The 19,942-nt window shown below is 33.8% G+C and overlaps 2 protein-coding genes across 2 annotated transcripts; one reads left to right on the top strand and one right to left on the bottom strand.

Moving 5' to 3' along the window:
* Nucleotides 1-2,882: 2,882 nt before the first annotated feature.
* Nucleotides 2,883-5,970, top strand: LOC123210043. Its single transcript, XM_044628205.1, has 3 exons — nucleotides 2,883-4,282; nucleotides 5,051-5,593; nucleotides 5,692-5,970. The coding sequence occupies exons 1-3, from the start codon at nucleotides 3,350-3,352 to the stop codon at nucleotides 5,794-5,796; spliced, it is 1,581 nt and encodes a 526-aa protein (XP_044484140.1). The 5' UTR covers nucleotides 2,883-3,349; the 3' UTR covers nucleotides 5,797-5,970.
* Nucleotides 5,971-10,859: 4,889 nt separating this feature from the next.
* LOC123211774 (homeobox protein BEL1 homolog) lies at nucleotides 10,860-15,111 on the bottom strand. Its single transcript, XM_044630659.1, has 5 exons — nucleotides 14,357-15,111; nucleotides 13,129-14,161; nucleotides 12,385-12,767; nucleotides 11,877-11,937; nucleotides 10,860-11,751 (listed from the first exon to the last, which is right to left on the bottom strand). Exons 2-5 carry the CDS (start codon nucleotides 14,068-14,070, stop codon nucleotides 11,113-11,115), a joined length of 2,025 nt encoding a protein of 674 aa, XP_044486594.1. The 5' UTR covers nucleotides 14,071-14,161; nucleotides 14,357-15,111; the 3' UTR covers nucleotides 10,860-11,112.
* Nucleotides 15,112-19,942: the final 4,831 nt, after the last annotated feature.

Here is a 19,942-nt window from a genome sequence, read left to right on the forward strand (position 1 = left end):
ATATAATTTGTTTATACTAAATAATTTAATAATTTATTTTTATTAGAATAATATTATATGTATTTATTTTTTACATAATTTAGTTATATAAATAATAAATTATCATATAAATTAGGTGTTATTTAATTTTTAATTTAAAATTATTCAATTATATAAAAAATTATTATTTATATATTTAAAAAAAAAAAATATATATATATATATATATATATATATATATATATATATATATTATTCGTATTAATACAACTGTTAATTTATTTACTTTGCCATAACAAAGCAGTTGTGACATACCAAGCCAAATCTCTGCTGATAAGCTTCACTTCAGCTACGTACGTACTCACAGCTAGCGATTCTTCTTCAGCATACTTTCAGTCTGGTCACTTTCATTCCATATTTGATATTTCCATGTTTAATGTTTTTGAAAGTTTTCCAGAGTCAACAGGGCCAACCTCTCCCTTGTCTCAAAATCTTCAGCTGAGCGGACGAAATTTTTTCTGTTTACCAAACCCTAATCATTAGAGAAATCGTCAAAAACGTTCCAGATATAAAACGCAAGTATTGACAGACGTTTCACTTTTTCTGCAACTTCACGTGTACTTTTTTCCTTCTGAATTTCTCGGGGTGGCTTCCCATGCTTTTTCGCAGTTAAATGCAGGAATTGCCATAAATTTTCCTGCTTTGAAGGCCACTGCCTGCCTTCCTCCCAGCCGGACAATGAGTAAGCAGAGAACCCGAAAAAGACGGTGTAAAATTATAACTAGCAATTCAGTTTGAGTAGGTCGATTCTGGTTCGGATAACCATGTTTAGCTTTAACGAATGCATTTTAAGTTAAAATTATAATTCAACAATCTTACTTAATATCAATTTATTTAATAATATTATTTATTTTATCAATAAAAAATTATCATCTCTGACAAAATTAATTATACCATAAACGAAAATTCAACGATACCATATAATAATTTAAACTAATTTGAGTAAGATAATAAATTTTATGTCTTTAATCAAGATAAATTACATTTGTAAGTTTGAGCACATAAGTAGAAGCCAAGAAGATTTGCGAGTGTACGTGGGGTAGGCAAAAATTATGAGAAATCGAATCTATGATTTGGTTTGAATGAGTTAATTTTAAGATGAAACTTTAATTCGGTTATTTGATTTTAGGTCGATTGATTTATTCATTTAATAATATTGTTTATCTAACCAATGACATTAGTTACCCATATGGATGATCCTACAATTACATGATGTACTAGCTCAATTAAGCTCAAATTCAAATTGGGTAATCCCACTTTAATCCAAACTTAAATCAACTCTAAACTTGTTCTACTTAAGTCAAAACTTAAAGGCTAGGCTTCCCAGGCCATATGGGATACACTCTTTAGCATGTTAATAGGATCTTACATAGCGTACAAATTTGAGGCATAATAGAGAGTTAATAAAGATTATGGATCAATGGGAATAGAATAGTTTTTGAAATTGGATAAAAAATTCTTACCATTCAAGAATTTTAAATTTGGTTTCTTCAAAAGGATTAGAGCCAATAACTACATGACTAACCCTATCAAATGATCATGGCAGCATCAAAATGTAGAAGTTGTGCATTTTTCATATTTGCCTGACCCAATTGAAGAAAGTAATAAAGCTGAAATCGGTTGATGAAAACGACGATCAACAAATAATCACCCTTTAAGTCAAAATAAATCTTGGCAAATTATACAGCCAAACCAACCAAACCAAACAAAACACCATCCATTAATGCAATATTTAATTCTACTATTATCTTCTTGTTTTTTACTCTCAAAGGTTTGATGTTTATTCCCTTATTAAATGTTACTAAATACAAGATAATAATAATAATAATAATAATCAATTAGACGCACTCATGCCCCCCCAAGTTGTTGGGTAGTCAGAGTTATCCCCAACTGGGTCTACTAAAATCTTTATAATTTATCGAATCAGGGTACATGTTTTTGTCAATATAAATTATTCCAGAGGGAGTTGTTGGCTCTTCAATTCATGTTAACACATAAAAATAGATTATATATAGGTTAGATTCGAATCGAATTAATTTAAATTTGAGTTTAAACTCGATTTAGATAAGCCTGAAACGAGTCGACCCTAACCAAATTCGAGGTATTCACCTTATTTTTTAATTAAAAATTTTGATATAAAACGATATCGTTTTAATTAATATGTATTAAAATAATTTCATTTTAATAATGAAAAATAAGTCGAATCGAATTCAAACTCAGTTTAAGTTTGACTTTCATAAACTCGTCGAGTTCGAACTTAATTATATGTAAATTGAACCGAATTTGAGTTTAAATAATTTTAAATTTAATTTAATTCAAATTTAACCATAATTATATGAATGATTTAATTATTTAAATTTAAAATAATCCCACCAAATAATATATTTTAATCTATTTATTCTGCTTTATTTTGAAAAAAAATTCATACTGAAAAAGTGAAAAGACTTTTCCTTTCAGAAAAAAAAAAAAAAAACATAAAGTTTTAGGGGTAAAATGACTTAAATTGAGGCTTTTTCATCAGCGAGTAGTTGGAAACGGAAAACAGCGTGGAGTTGCCTGTCGTTGGTGATTGAGGGTCGGTCGCTGCAATCAATCATCTGATATTTTCAGACCATACGGATACGTGGGCTCTCCTCCTGAATCTAACTGGGGTGTCTCTGTAGCCTACATGTAAGAAAAGTCAAATTTTAGTGGGCCCAAACAATTACCAAACCTCATCATCCATCGTTGGTTTCAATCCACAATCTTAAGACACATACGTCTGAGTAAACACACGTGATTATTCCCTTGAGAAAAAGTGGCCCCTCCCTCACAAAATTTTAAAAATGATTAAAGGTAAATATTAGGCTGTGTTGTGTAGCTCTATCCTGGGAGTGAGAGAGAGAGAGTCTGCAATCCGACAGCTATGCCTATGCATACTCTCACCATAAAGTTTAACTCTCTGTAATTCTTTGTTCTTCATCATCATCTTCTTCTTCTTCGTTTGAATTTGTCGATATCGGAAAATTTACCAGATTTTCTCTTTTGGGCATTCTCAATCCACATTGATCTCTCAAATCTGGGCTTCGTTATTGTTTCCAGCTACTTCAACAAATCCAGAAAATTGTTCTTATTTAGCATTCATTAAACAAATTCCGCATTTGCATTGAATCTGTAATCTGAGTGTTTGGTATTTGAGCTTTTATTTGACCGAATCTGGCTACAGCCATTTCATTCTTTACCCCTAACACCTTTTAACCAATGCACGGCCTCTAATTTTTTCATATTCATAAGAAAGAAAAAGGAGAAAAACACCCAAAATAACAAAAAGATGAAGACCCCTAAAGATTCTGAGAAACAAGCGTGGGATCAGATTCAGATGAGAAGCCCATCGGGAAACCCACTTACAGGAGCCGGGCCCAGCAGCCGACCCGGTCCGAAGCCCATGGTCTGGCTTATCCTCTTCGTTTCAGTCACTTACGTTGTCTACACACTGAAGCTCGTCTCCAACTCACGCGGTTGCGTCGAGGAACCTTTCTTAATTACTCACCGTGTATCGGAAACAGCGACAGTGGCCAATATCACATCCACGCCGTTGATTCTCAACCAGACGGCGGGACAAAACCCCATCCACCGACGGGAATCTGAAGAAAGACGAACACAAATAGCCACTGATATCCACCACATCGTGTTTGGCATCGCGGCATCAGCTAAGCTTTGGAACAAGAGAAAAGAGTACATCAAGATATGGTACAAGCCAAAACAAATGCGAGGCGTCGTGTGGCTTGACGATGTTGTCAAAACCAACAAGAGCGAAAACTTGCCTCTAATAAAGATCTCAAGCGATACTTCACAGTTCCCGTACAAGAACAAGCAGGGTCACCGTTCGGCCATACGGATCTCCCGCATCGTATCGGAAACACTCCGGCTTGGGCTAAAAAATGTGAGGTGGTTTGTGATGGGAGACGACGACACCGTTTTCATAACCGAGAACTTGATTAGGATTCTGAGAAAATATGACCATAATCAGTTTTATTATATCGGGAGTTTATCGGAATCCCATTTGCAGAATATATTTTTCTCTTATGGAATGGCTTACGGTGGCGGGGGGTTTGCTATAAGTTACCCATTAGCTAAAGCGCTTGTCAAGATGCAAGACAAATGCATTCATAGATATCCGGGACTCTACGGTTCCGACGATCGAATGCAAGCTTGTATGGCTGAACTCGGTGTTCCACTCACTAAAGAACTCGGCTTTCACCAGGTTTGCAATTCAGTCACTGCATTCCTACTCTCCTTCATTCCCTTTTCTTTAAATTGGTTTACATTGCAAGAAAAGTAAAAAGAAATGCCTCATCTGCAATGTAAATTTTAAATTCTGTTCCATATTTCGTAGTTTTCAGTTCTGTAATCTGGGTTGGGTTGAGTTCAATTGAGTCGATGCGGTTGTGAACTCGAGATTGTGTCTCCTGGTTTATGATAACATCGCGATAATTTGATTCGTACGAGTGACGGGGTTGATTTTTCTCTATATTTAGCATTAATTTCAGAATTAAATGCTAATCATTAAGTTAATTTGCGTCGTTGTTTAGTTAAAAAACTCGTTTTGAAAGATTTTATTTATAATTTTGTTGAGTGGTTGATATTTTCGGGAGATGACTTTTTCTACGTTCGTAGAAATTATACCAGCGATGTTGATTGGGTTTGGTTATCAAATTGTCAAGTTTAATTGACTCTAAAATTGGTCTATGATTTTGAGGCGTCTGATTAGCTCAATGTTGTCCACTTGTCCCTAGCCAGGCTCAAATTGTTTTTGGGTCCACGTGGACCGTTTTGGGACCCCTTCTTGTAACTAGAATTAGACGTTGCAATCGTTTGTGCGTGTAAGTCACGCACTGTGATGTGTGACTTTGACTTAAAGCTGACTGCAGTTAGAACTATTTGTTTATGGATAATGTAATTTTTTAATTTATCTTGGTATGTTTAGATTGTTACTGATGCTAACAGTTGCTTCTTGGTGGCTTGCTATCAGTATGATGTGTATGGCAACTTGTTTGGACTCCTTGCAGCGCACCCGGTTACGCCATTGGTGTCGCTTCATCACCTGGATGTAGTCGAGCCCATCTTTCCCAATGTGACTCGCGTTGAAGCCCTTGAGCGCCTTATGGTGCCTAAGAAGCTAGATTCATCTGCACTCCTGCAACAATCCATCTGCTATGACAAAGAAAAGAGCTGGACCATCTCCGTTTCATGGGGCTTTGCAGTTCAAGTTTTCCGGGGGATATTTTCCCCCCGGGAGATAGAAATGCCGTCAAGAACATTTTTGAATTGGTATAGACGGGCAGATTACACAGCGTACGCTTTCAACACTCGGCCGGTTACCCGAAACCAGTGTCAAAAACCATTCGTATTTTACATGTCAGATGCCAAATTCAATTCAACAATGAACCAGACGGTGAGCGAGTACCAACGGCATAAAATCCCCCACCCCTTCTGCAGATGGAAGATGGCTGATCCTGCTAAACTTGACGTGGTGGTGGTCTACAAAAAACCAGACCCAAATCTATGGGAAAGAGTAAGTTCTTCGGTAATTTATCATTAAACTAGCTGGTGGCATACTTGTAGTACTACAAAATTGCTAATATAAATTTCATCTTCTGTGTATTTGAACAGTCTCCTAGAAGAAACTGTTGCAGAGTGATGAAGTCAAGGAATAGTGCTGGAAGGATGGAGATAGATGTGGGTGTATGTAGAGAGGGTGAGGTTAGTGAAATATAATTTAGTACGGTAGGGATTCCTTTGTGTTTCTTTCATATAATTTCATTCATTCCACTTCAATTTTGTACTTGTAATCTAGACCATGGTAGATCCATGAACAATTTCACCCAGACAAAAAATGTACCAAACTTGTAGCTTAGACCACTGTGGTTATTTATGTTATATTATTATTTAGGCCAAACGACTATTTCCCACCCAAGGTATGCTGTAATGACGAGTTTCCACCCTTTAACTATGGAAACACCAAACACCCACCCATGGCCGGTTAGATTTAACCAAACTCTAACAGTGGCAAGGGTAAAATTGTCATTTTCTCTAGAATATTAAAAATAAATTAAAATAGAATATATTTTGCCCCCCTAAACTTTAAAAACTAAAATTCCCCCCCCCCAGCCTAAGTTTTCAAAAATCGCAGTTTCACCCTCCCGAAGCATTGCCGACGGTCTCCGGCTCCACTGCCGACGGTCTCTCCCTCCCGAAGCATCCTCACCTTCCAGAGAACTCTTTCCTCCCATTTGGACTTCCAATCGGAGTCGGAGAAGCTGTGGAAGACGAAGACGAAGTTCTTCGTCTTCCCAGTCGTCGTCGTCGTCTGGGAAGACGACGTCTTCCCAGACGAAGACGAGACGACGAGACGACTCGTCGTCCTCTGGGAAGACGAGTCGTCTTCATCTGGGAAGATAATCGTCTTCCCAGATGGCTTATCTCTGCGTCGGATACGTTGAGGTCGAGTTGAGAGGCGCCGTCGGTGGAAGAGAAACCGTCGGGAGGGGAAGACGGCCGGTGATGGCGCCGGAGAAAGCGACGGAAAAGGGTTTGGAAATTGGAAGGGTTTGGAAATAAACCCTAGGGGGGGAAATGCAATATTTTCAAACTTAGCTTAGGGAAAAAATGTTAGTTTTTAAACTTTTAGGGGGGAAAATGCAATTAAATTTACCACCGTTAGAGTTTGGTTAAATCTAACCGGCCATGGGTGGGTGTTTGGTGTTTCCATAGTTAAAGGATGGAAACTCGTCATTACAGCATACCTTGGGTGGGAAATAGTCGTTTGGCCTATTATTTATCAGTTGTCCCTGGGAAACCAGCCTGTGAAGTCTAAAGTCACACTCTCCGTGACATAAGTCATTTGGCATATTATTATTATTATTATATATTATATTATAACAACACTAGATTTGCACTTAGTGGGTATCACCGTATCTGCACGCAACCATCCACGTGTCATTTTGACTAGGTTTTGACCTATTTAATATATAATAATATAATTGGCAATTTTTAATCATCTAAATAAAACATCATTTAGATTAATTTATGTGTCGGTGTAAAGAAAGGACAATATTGATAGCACTGCTAAAGTGCTTCGTTGGTGACTTCTCAGTTGTCACTTTCCAATATTTTTACGACGTGATGATTGGAGGTTAAAAATTCTAAAAGGAAGGTGAGAAGAGCGGGGTCCATTTATGTTTCCTGTATCAAGGTGCAGAGATGGGTCCCAGTATCTTGATCAACAGTCCATAATGTGCTTCACTCATCACGCAGATCTATAATAATTGTATCAGACAATAACACCGTTAATGGTGTAGTTTATTTATTTTTTCATTTTTCTCGTTCAATCTCAAGACTACTGTTTTTAAGGTTTTATAAAATGACGTAAATACCCTTTATTAAAAAAAAAAAACTGTACTAATGAATAAATCCGTGAAAAAATTTTGTGGAACTAATTGATTGATATGATTTGAATTTTGTTTTGACATGAATGTAACCATTCAATTATTCTCCACTTGAGGGTGGATGGTTCCTCACGGTGCCAGCTCTACCCGGCTACCATTCAAGGATCTAGATTGTCGGTGGCTTTCATAACTGCATCTCTGCAACCTATTAATATCCATTAAAAATGAGGCCCTATATGTGTGGAAGTATGACAGATGAATTCGATTTGAGCTATCTTGAGTTTGGTTCAAATTAATTGGAGAAGTTTCAGCTCATCCTCAACTTGTCTCCGATCCTTGTCTTGTGGCTGTTCTTGCACCGAAAAATCAATTCGTTGGTTATTTTTCTTCTTCTTCTTTTCCTATAATTTAAATGAGTCAAGTTCGATTTTGAATTATTTATTCTAATTTGAATCATGTTTAAACTAATTTTAATTCAAATTTAATTCAATTTGAATGATTATTATCTAAAAATAGAGTTAAACGTAAGCCCAAATAATTGTTTTTGGGTTTTGTTTTGAAACATTGGTCGTGACCAGACCAGGAGTACTAACGCAGGCCAGCAAGACGAGGAGAATTTTTATTGTAGCATTGGGCCAAGAGTTTTGCAGGTTTTGCTCATAATTTTTAGCCCACTAGTGCTGCAGTTACTGAGAAATAGAAAGCTGTGATATCTCCATTTTCTCTTACAATTTAGTTGGATTCTTAAATACTATCTGCTGCATCGGCGGCCATTAAATCTCGCCAACCAAAACCAGAAGGCAGAAGAGATGTAGACATATTTGTCAAATTAAAACACCAACTATGATATAATGTAAACTACAACCGTTCTAGATAGCAACCATTTGCTGCCCCTAAACCGCTACTTTTCAATATTACTTTTTATGATATTATTTAACTTACGAAAAACTTTTGATAATATTTTAAATAAGTCCAAATGAATTTAAACTTAAATTTAAATTAATAATTTAAAATTTAAATTCAGTCCAAATCAATTTATATTCAAACTTGGCTCCAACCCAGTCTGACCTTTTGCAGTATACTTAGTGGCCAGCGGTCTAAAGAGCTAATGACGTACTTGTGTACTTTTATACCAAAATATCCTTTCTTACAGGAGGTGTCACACATAGGCTGGTAGCTTCACTCTCAAAAGAGAATATTAGTAAAGCTTCTAATTGATATAAGGTTGCCGCAAATCGATTAGAAAATGGGTTAGATGTTTAGGGGTTTGGTTCGGATATTATTTTATTATTAAAATTAAAAAATTATCTTAAAAATAAATTATTTTAAAGATTATTAAGTATAAATTGTTAATATATTTAATAAAAGTTGATAGATATAAATAATAATTGTATTTGATTGGAAGTAATATTAGTATATTATTTTATTTATTATCTTTGGTATAATTATTTTAAAATATTTTTTATGGTATTTATTATATTGATTAAAAATAATATTATTTTTATTTTAAAAAAATAAATAAGAATATAGTTAAAATAAAATCAAAAGTAGTTTAATAATCTTAATACCTAAGATAAAGATAGTATTCAATTACTCTTTATATTACCTACACATTATTATTAATAATAGAAGATTATTGAAATATTTTATTAAATAATAAAAGATAGATTATCAGAATAATCTTTTAACCCCCTTTAACCAAATATCTCCTTAGGGTTTCAACTAATTTTTAAAGTGGGAGATACGTAAAAGCAATTAATAGAACAATCAAAGTTCAATTATAACAATTTCACCCAAGAGTCTAGGGAAGTGAATAGGTGATGCGAAGCCCTAACCAGCAACCCTCCCGAGTAGTTGGTTGTGAGGAGAATGTACAGAGAATCTCACCTCGACTCTTCTTAGTAAGATTTTTTACATTAAAAATGGTAAAAGTTTAGGTGTATATAAATATTGCTTGCAGTTTTCCACAATGCCGATATCCCTTTATCCAATTTCGATCTGTGCATATATAAGTTACTCAGCAAACAATATTGGCTATGTATGCAGTTGCAGAAACCAAACCAATATACAGTTCTTCAGCCACCCAACAAAACTAATTTTAAGCAGCAGGGAGGAGAGTAGACATCTCCAAAATCTATGTCCATCCAATTTCATGCATGCTATACCTAAACAAAGAACAACGACACAATAAAGAAGAAGAAAATAAACAATTGTTTAATGAAGCTGTAATTAAAATGGTATTCATTTTGTTTTCCCTTCAAAATCAGAAGGAGCTCTCAAAGCTTTTAAGAATATTATATGTATATGTATATGTATAGACATAAATATCGCTTTCATAATTTTTCCCATGCAAGTTTCCGATTGTGAAATATGAACGAATCACTCTTCCAGCTTATACTACATCATACATTTGTCCCATTTAATGCTTCTCATTTTAGGTTAATCTCCCATGCTTTTCATGGATTTCTTCACCTACTTGCTTTCGTCATAAAGATCCATCCATCATCAAGCAAACTCAAGTAGGTTCTGATAATTTACTTATTATCATCATGATATGATTGCTCATCCATCCATATTAATTCTTTCTAAAATATATATATATATATATATAAGTATATAACAATACCGGAATTAATTGAAGAAACCAAATTCTCCGATTTTCCTAATGAAGAAAAACCAAACTTTTAATATTTTCTATTAAAAATACTATAAAACTTAACTACTATTATTTGTTTTGTTTTGTTTTAAAAGTGAGGTCATTAGTTTAGTGATTACAAAAGAAATTAATGAAGTTTAGTGCCTTTCGTGGGAAGTTCAATAAACATAGTTGAAAGTGTATTGGGTATGCATTATGATGAACTAACTTTGCTAAAGTCGAATCTTGAGCATGCAACGATATGGTCCAGAAAAGATATATATTCGAAGGAAAATAATAATAATAATAAAAATGTTATAGAAATTAAAATTAAACGTAACGCCATCCACACTACTTGTAAAAAGGCAGTTCGCAAAGGTGTCTTTTCATCAGGAAAAGCAGTAGAGCATAAAGCAACGCAACTCCATCAATGAAATATCATCTTCACCAAGATGAATCAGGGACCACGACAATTTGTGCTAATAAATTTAATTTGTCTTCATGGATAAAACATGGTTAAGCCCCCTACATGAGTCCAAGAGCAAATATTGAAACGTATTCATGCAATCCAAATAATTTCAGCCACAAATGATTCAATCACTTAAGAGCTTCGCCACCAAGAACAGAAAGAAAGAGAAAAAAAGACTGAAAGTTCAGGCTTACCTATAGATAGATATAACATATATAACAAGTTAAATCTCTGAAAAATAGATTCCACCCAAAAGAAGAAAGAAATATATCCATCTGTATGAACAATCTTGCATCAATCAATCGCCATTGCCATTGAAATTCAACCTAACAGTAAAAAGACATGTCTGTTCCAATATTAAAAATATGCAAAACTACTAGAACTAGATATATATAAATATATATTATATGATATATTCAACCCAACTGTAGCTTTTATGTATATATTATCGTATGCAGTTTTATCTATACCTAAACTATTCTTTGATAAGAATCGAGACTTCTTCTGTGATAGCTTCATAAATATGGAGACAGACTTTACTTCTAGCCAGCCAAGTCATGAAGCAACTGAGCTCCCATCAGATTCCTGTAAGGCAAATTTTGTCCTTCACCGTCTAAAAGTGAATATTGAACTGGTTGGCAATTTTCAATGTCGACGTCTCTGGTGTAAAAAAGAGAGGATTGTGATGCGGGCGAGAATGCTAAGCTCACTCCGCCACCACCATGTCCATGCTGTTGCAGCCCTAATGTCAAGGACACGCCGCCACCGCCATTGAAATTCTGATTATCATTGCTATGATCATTGACATAGGAAACCTCACCTACTGCATGCTGATTGTACGTTGAAAAATCCAATTCCATGGCGCCGAATGTCCCGAAGTTTTGTTGCTGATGCTGCAAGTGTTGGTTTTGATGAAGGGTTTTAGGGGTTTTAGGATCATTCTTATCAGGGTTATTATTGATAATGGAAGATAGACATTCTGAGTCAATTCGAACAAGTTGATCGGCTGTTGGTTTCTGATCGGTTTTAGGATTCTGATTAAGCCGGCCACCATTGTCATCAAAATCAGTAACCCCATCTGGAGAGGCTAAGTTGTCTCCTTCCTTTGTTTCTTCCAAGTACATTTCTTCCACCATAGGCTTCCACAGCCTCACTCTTGCGTTGATGAACCAATTGGACACCTATAATATGTTCACAGGGTACAATAATTTAAACAAAAATGTGGATCCCAACAACATACGGGCCATTGATAATATAAATTAATTCATGCAAGATTAAAATAAGCAATAGAGAGATGTGGACGTGCCTGGCTTCTTGATAGACCAGTTTGGCGGGCTAAGATATGTTTATCAACATCACTTGGGTATCTGCAAAGGATTTTTCATGGAAAAAATTGTTAATATTGAGAGATTGGTATTAGGAATATTTCGTTTTACTAGTTGAGTGTGCGTGTGTGTGTGTGTGTATGAGAGATGGGTCCTATGTAATAGAACTAAATCCATACAAAAACAACAGGGAAAGGATCAAGAGATATTTCGAAAGATTGAGAAGAAATAATATGACAAATTTGAAACATGGAATCTGAATAGTGGTGTAAAGAAACTAACAAAAAGATTACTTTGTTTTTACAAGAAATTAAAATGATTGTGACTAGGAGAACTCATAGTACCAAAACAACGAAAACAGATGTTTTCTTTTAATTTCTTTGTAGAAAGCATTGGTTCTCTCACTAAATGTACTTTGTAGTTTACTCATATAGAGACTATTCTTTAATGGTGCAAAAGAAAGAGGAGAGAAAAGATGGGGAAATTTACGGGTGTAGAAAATGTTCAAAGAGCCAAGCCCGAAGAACTGAAACGGATCTTTCAGGTAAGCCTCTTTGGGGTCTCCATGGATGACTCTCCATCATACTCATCTGTTGAAAAGCCTTTTGTTGCCTCAAAGTTTGATCAAGGATCCTTAGTCTTGGTGTTTCACCTCTAGTTGTGCCTGGTGCAACTGGATCTTTCTCTCCCATGGCCTTCTTTGTTGCTTGAATTTGACCCACAATCCCATCTCTTAAACATCGAAAATGCTTTGACATGGCCTTAGAAGCCAAAGCTGAATAGACTGTTGCCGCTCCATTACCCGCCACTGCTTCAAAGGAAGATACCACAGCTTTCATTTGATCACAGTAGTGCTTGTACCGTCTGTCAACCTAACCACACATGAAAAACAAGTTGGATTTTTTTTACTTTTCCCACAATATAAGATGAAAAATCGGATGCCATGAAAAGAAAAGGAGAAGAGGGATTAGGAAAGAAGTTAAAAGCGGATTGGTCACCATCTGGGCATTTATGGGGAGGCCCCAGGTCGCTAAATTAGCTCAAGAAACATGCCTGGAGAACCGAACGATCAACAAGTAAAATTTCACTATTTTCATTAAATGGGAATAAAAAAATGTTTTCTTGATTTCTTTTTCTCTTCTGATGGGAAAGATATGGGAAAAAAGAAAGTACCTTTATGAAAATAACAATGCAATCGAAACATATTATATATATATACACATGTATGTATACCTCCTCCAGCATTGAAAGCAGCTTTGTCTTTCTTTTCTGTAATTCGATGAAGTCCAGGGAGTAAATAGATTGCCTTCTCGAAGAACTACTTGCATTTTCATCATCCCTTTGTTTGGTCTTATGGATCTTTTGTTTTGGACCATCAGTTTGCTTAGTCCCAAGGCTACAAAACTCATTCAAAAGCTCCTGAACAGGAGCCAAGTACCTTGAATTCCTCGGCTGAAACTGCCCTTGAGGATGAATATTCGCAGCTTTACCCAAAAATCCATCTTGCATCATTTGTTGCTGGGTTTGAATGGTGGCAGATTTCCCAAAGAACCCATCTCTAGAACTTAACCCCACAAACCTCAATTCGTCTTGTTGGTCATGGCTTGCATGATTGGCCGGCCACAGTTCAAAAGACTGTAAACCAATACTTGAAGGATTACTTGAAGAAAGGGAAAGTGAAAGACCTTGACTTGGTCTTTCATTGGGTTCACAAGGAAAAACACACCTCAAAGAAGAATCATCAACAAGTAACCTATTCTCTTGCCAACCACCATGCTCTTGAGCTCCAACTATAAGATTCTCGCTACTTGTTTCTGATATCCCAGTAGTGAACTCTGGTTTGTTGAACTCATGATGATGATAAAAGTCAATTGTTGACTCATTGATCGTTTTTGAAGAAGACGGACCAGCGTTGTTTCCATGTTTGCTAAAGAACTCTTTCCACATAACAGAGTTGCTGTCACAGTGTTGCTGCTGTAGATTCTTAGAAAACCCTATCATCTCCATGCCTGTGGTCAAGTTAAAGATCTCTGGATTCGATTCAAAGTCTTGGATCTGGTTCACCAGATGGGTTTGATGAACTGTTGGGTTACTCGATGAAACATCTGAGTAACAGAAACCAGATGCTGACGAAATGAAGTTCTTTGATTTATCTTCACAGATTTCCCTAGCCATGTATATCCAATTTTATATGTCTCCTTCTTCCTGTTTACACTTCGCTATAGCTTGCGTCTATCTTCTGATATTCCAAAACTTGATGCTGATTCTGCAACCAGAATTCCATCAATATTCACTCCCGATAACACACCATTAAATCAAAGTTGAAATAACAAACAAGGTCGTAATCAAAATCTCTTCTTTTAATCAAAGGAACAGAGAAAAAAAACCAGAAATCTTTGTCCTTCTTCACTTGTTAAATGCAAACAAACTAGAAGAAATAAAAGAAGAAGAGAAGACTTACCGGATTCAGAACAAGAGAGAATTATGTCGCAAAAGGTTAAACAGAACTAGAAGTTAATATGCTTTAGTGGTACTAAGAAGAAGAAGAAGTTGATTAGAGATGATCTCTTCTTTCTTACGAGACCTCCTCTCTTCTTAACAAGTCAACATGTTGAGCCATGAAAGAAACCTTGTAGGAACAAATCTAAGAACATATATCTCTTCAGAAATAAGCCTTTCTTTTCCTTTCTCTCTTAATTGAAGCTCAAACTTAAGTGGGTCAATACGTTCCCATGTCAATACAACCAAAATAGACTTCCCCTCCCCTCAATTATTTCATACACAGGAATATAATAATAACAAGAACCCTTCTTCAGAAAGAGAGTGTGTGTGTGTGTGTGTGTATAAAATATTGAATGATTAAAAATCAGAAGCCCAAACAATGGAAAGCAACGATCGTCGTCTGCCTGGTTTAGAAACTACAAGCCGCCACATGAGGTGTCTGTCCCCTTTCCCCGCGATACCATATATTACAATACAATACAACCTATATATAATAATGATTATTATAAAAATAAAAAAATAGAGAGTTTGTACTGACACGACTCCCAATAATTTATTCCAAAGAAGGAGTTCAGTTGTGGACAGGCTTTATATTTCCCAGATGAGTTTCAGAGAGAGAGAGAGAGAGAGAGAGAGAGAGAGAGAGAGGGTGTAGGTAGGCTATGGAGTACTGCAATAGAAAGAGAGAAGAGAAGAATTAGATGCAAAAAAGAAAATGTTACCAAAATAAGGGACTGTGAATGAGGCGAGATGAGGTGGTCCAAAATTTCCCATCAAATTCTAATTAATTGGTGTATTAAAGTCCATCTCCCCCACTCCCTACAATTCTTGGCTTGGGACCGCTACATTTCTTCCCCTTAATCCACGCGCGCCCACATCTTCTTCCACTCGCTCTCACTCTTTGTTAATATGAGTAATGTTTTATATATATATATATATGTATAAATAATTTTAAATATTTGATTATGAGTTTAGATGATATATTATATAGTTGATTATTATTTTTTAATTTAAAATTATTTTAATTAAATATTCAAAATTTATATTTTTTAAATTACCGATAATAAAAAATTAAGAGGTTGATAGAAAAAAATAACACCTTCGATATAATTATTATATTTGAGTTTGTTGGAAATTATATATAAATCCGTGGAATTTACTCTCTTAATTTTTGATATAATTTTCTATCAAAATCCAAATAGTACCGGGTTGTATATTCGAAAACAAAGATTCAAGGTGTATGTAAATTTCCTTTGTCATACTTCACAATTTTCACATTTTTCACCCCATATGTTTGGTTTTTGAAAAAAATTTAAATTTTATTATTGTTTTGATGATTGAAGTCATGAATATTGCTAGGATACAAAAGAGTATAAGTGTTTTTCTTTTTCAAGATTTTTTTAGTAATTTTGGCAGAAAATTGCAAATTCCTCATGTTGTATAAAAAATTATAGAAAAAAAAAAACCCATATCACAAAAAATTGTTTAAGGGATGAGGGGGTTATTTGTAATTTTATGCACAACCAAGGGTTTTTCTCTAAACCAACCCTTTAGGGGGTGATTTTTATATTGACCAAAATTTTATACATTTGGGTGATTATTTTGGGTCTCAAAATAAAAGCACAACCTTCATCAAATAAAAAATTACAAAAACGCTTTAGTCAAATAAAAATTTCAACAAAAATCTTTTCCACATGAAAGAACTAGTAACAACCCCATAGTTGTGTAAAAGCTTATAAAAAAAAAAAAAAAAACTATAAGGAAAAAATTATGTGACCTAAAGAATTTCATTAGGTTTCGAAGTTTTTTTCAATCAATTTATGAATATTTAAATCTCGAAAACTTTTTACCAACTTAAAATAATACGTATTACACCATTTAAAAATTCATAAATATCATACAACATAGTTTAAAATTAAGAATGATTTAGCAATTGGATGTAATCATTTTTCTTTTTTTATTTTAGGCATTAGTATGGGATATTGCAAATGATTGATAGGGTTAATATTTATTTTAGAGTTTGTATTTGACAAAGGCAAGATTTATTTTAATTAAGTTAGTTGATTATATGATTATAGAGTTCTACTAGTGTATTTTTTATATATATAAATTCCTTACTTTATAGTTATTTAAAGTAATATCCCTTACTTTAGAAAAAATCCCTTATTATTTTTTTAGTGGGGTATTAATGATGAGCTTATTTCATTCACCTATATGACTAATATTTAATTTTAAAAAATACCCTAATGATTGATTATTAAAAAATATTACAATTAGGGTTTCTTTTATATTTATGTGTGTTGGTGATAAGATAAGCATCAATGAAAAGTGTATTAACAATAGTTGGATTCAATGTAATAAAGTAAATATATAATAATATTTTTAATGTGGCTTGGTCGATGAATCGATAGTTTACGTTTACAATTACGTTATTGATTATTTTGAAAAAATATATAATATCAAAATTACAATAAGAGTGCTTTAAACTATACATTAGTGCTTGTTTGACGCCCACAATCTATGTATAATCTTGAATTTATAAAACGAGAAACTAAAATTACATTTATAATTGAATATGTAAAGTGTAATATCATGAATTTAAATGATTGTCATTATTAGATAACTGTGTATGTTTTATATATCACATTTTTCTTATAATGACATATTATCAAAATACTCAATTTGATACTTAAAACTAAATATTTATAATTTCATTCTTTGATTATCATATTTTTTTTTGTATAATTGCTCATGTTGTATAAAAATTATAAAAAAAAAAACGTATTATGTAAATTTTTAAGGGATGAGGAGGTTATTTGTAATTCTTAAACAATCAAGGGCTTTTAAAGTATTTTATGCAACTCTCATATTGGCCAAGACGTTATGCGATTTGGTTAGGCTTTTTCCTTGTGGTCTCATAATAAAAGAACAAAAGACCCCTGATCACGTAAAAATTCACAAAACCCCTTGAAACACAAGAAAATTCCAAAAAATAATCTTTTTCACATAAAAGCTTACAACAACCCCAGAGTTGTGTAAAAACTTAACAAAAAAACTATGTGGGGAAAATACATAACTTAGAGAATTTCATCGGATTTCTTAATTACTTTCACTTTGATTTACCTTACCGATTTATACATCTTTAAATCTCAAAATCTTTTTACCAACTTAGATTAATATAAATATCACACCATTTAAACATTCATAAATATTATAATAATGAGTACATTAACAATACATAACGTTCGAGATAAATATAGTTCAAAGTCAAGAATGATTTTAATAATTAGATATAATAAATTTTCCCGTAAATCCCTTGCTTTGTAGTTATTTTAATTAACCTCCCTTACTCTGAATATAATCTTTAAATATTTTTTGGTGATGAATTAATGAAATGTTTATATGATTCACCCATAACTAATACTTAATTTAAAAAAAAAAAAACAGTTATGATTGATTATTAAAAAATATTACCATTAGGGTTTTTTATATTATATGTGTTAATGACAAGATAAGAGAGATCGTGATAACTTTAAGTTTTTATTTTCTTTTAATTTGTTTATAAATAAAAATGTTTTATATATTTATTTTAAATTATTTAAATATTATAAATAAATAATTATCTATTAATTATATAATTTGTTACTGATTGGCAATTAATCGCTTCTTGAATGTCAAATTTATATGTTTGATTGAGAAAGGTTTTTGACTCATTTTTTTAAATATTTAAAGAAGATTTTTTATTTTTAAAGGAGATGTTATGAGTTTTTTATTTTATATATAAAAATAAGAGTGGTTCTGGTAGGATAAATAATTAAGGAGAAGAGAGTGAAGCACACGAAAGAAGGATGAGAGTGAAGGATGAAAATCCATACAGCTTTAAATTTTTGTCCGTTAAAAGCAGGTGGTCCCATTATGAAGCTTTCTTCGCCGCTTGCCATTTTTCTCTACTTTTACACTTACTCCTTCGCTGACATCACCAATTTTGTTGTACTTTTTTCCTGTATTCATATGAACTCTACGCACTCCTAGCGCATCTTATAACCCAACTGCCAGTTTCAGTCACCCCATGAAACGGCTGCGTTTTACCCTCCTCCACCCTCCCTTCTTTTTAAAAAATAAAAAAGGGGCAGAGGATAATAGGAGTGTACGGCTTTTTAGCTGAAGAAGCAGAAAGAAACACCCAGAAAAGACGGGGCAGAGTGAGTAAAAAAGGATCACCTGCAGAGGTTTCAGTAAGAATGGAATCAGTGTACAATTTTGTGTCTGGTTTGAAACTTGGAACTAATAGTGCTGAATTTCTAGGCTTCTTTGTATTAATTCATAGTGTGGTCCATCCATGGATCCTTCAAAACCTTTCAACAGTTTTCACCGGACCAATCTACTTAGCTATCTTTCTATCTATTTTATGCAGCTTTTCTGAAAACCTGGAATCAAGAGAAATCAATCCACAGGTTATTTTTCCATTTTTTCAAGCAAGTTTGAAAGTGATGAAAAAGAAAGAAGAAGAAGAAGAAGACAATTATATCAGACTATACATATATAATGGTGTTCGTAAGGGGATTTATGAGGAGGGTTTTACAGGAAAAGGTCGTTTCATTTGATATGCTTTAAAGTTTTTAATTGAAAATACATATGCATGAGCATGACAGATAATAAGTAGCCCAGAAAAGCAGGTCCTGAGTCAGTAGGGAGAGAGACGAGTCAAGCTATTGGGACCTCTGTCACATTCTTTAATGAACTATGCCTATATATATTTTTTGCAGGGATAAAAGTACTAGAGCCGTCCACGACAAAATCCCTTCTGTACCCTTTTAATACCTTCAATATTAAATTCTAAAACACCTAATAAATTACAGAGGGAGGTCCTCTCTATCCCATCTCATACAATTTGCTCTTACGTAAATTTATACAAATTAGGGTTTTGTTCATCTGGTATCAGTGGTCAGTCGATGAGTTTGTTCGTAGTATGAAAATTTCACAGTATGCTGAGTGAGTAGGGATGAGTTTGATTCCAATTGAGTCTGATATCAACTTTAACTCCAATCAAACTCATAATGCTTAGCTCAAATATAATTTTGAGTTATTCAAATTTGTGTATAATATTATTAGTGGAATAAATAATATTAATTCCAAATTGAGCTAGAACTCTACTCAAATCGGTTCCAAACCCTATGAAAGAGGATAATACTTATTTCTTTAATCCAAATTTTGTGGGACAGATTGCAACTTGGCATTAGTGCAGAACAATATTATACAACAAAAAGACCACCCACATGGAAAATTTTGTGCGGTGGGGCAACTGGTGTATGAATTATATGGTCCAAACTGAGTTAAATATGAAGCTGTTTGTTTTCATTGCCGTTAAAATATAAACGCATCAAAATCTTCACCCATTTTTGTTCTTGAATGGACTGTCAAGATCCTGTTGATGCTTTCTTTCTCAGCTTGTAACTCTATCTAACAAGTCATCCATCACACCAACGGTCCTGATCAATCTGTTAAGTAGCAAAAGCATCACGTACGTATACAAATCTTGAGGGCA

This window comes from Mangifera indica, chromosome 3, assembly GCF_011075055.1.
Source record: "Mangifera indica cultivar Alphonso chromosome 3, CATAS_Mindica_2.1, whole genome shotgun sequence".
In the NCBI taxonomy this organism is placed as follows: Eukaryota; Viridiplantae; Streptophyta; class Magnoliopsida; order Sapindales; family Anacardiaceae; genus Mangifera; species Mangifera indica.

What these genes read in the sequence shown, in the direction of transcription:
- LOC123210043 (XM_044628205.1), top strand. Translation starts at nt 3,350, where the DNA reads ATGAAGACCCCTAAAGATTCTGAGAAACAAGCGTGGGATCAGATTCAG. An exon ending in AAGAACTCGGCTTTCACCAG is followed by an intron (nt 4,283 to 5,050) that starts GTTTGCAATTCA and finishes GCTTGCTATCAG; the next exon opens with TATGATGTGTATGGCAACTT. An exon ending in ACCCAAATCTATGGGAAAGA is followed by an intron (nt 5,594 to 5,691) that starts GTAAGTTCTTCG and finishes GTATTTGAACAG; the next exon opens with TCTCCTAGAAGAAACTGTTG.
- LOC123211774 (XM_044630659.1), bottom strand. Translation starts at nt 14,070, where the DNA reads ATGGCTAGGGAAATCTGTGAAGATAAATCAAAGAACTTCATTTCGTCA. An exon ending in TGCTTTCAATGCTGGAGGAG is followed by an intron (nt 12,768 to 13,128) that starts GTATACATACAT and finishes ATGTGTGGTTAG; the next exon opens with GTTGACAGACGGTACAAGCA. An exon ending in CTGGTCTATCAAGAAGCCAG is followed by an intron (nt 11,752 to 11,876) that starts GCACGTCCACAT and finishes AACATATTATAG; the next exon opens with GTGTCCAATTGGTTCATCAA.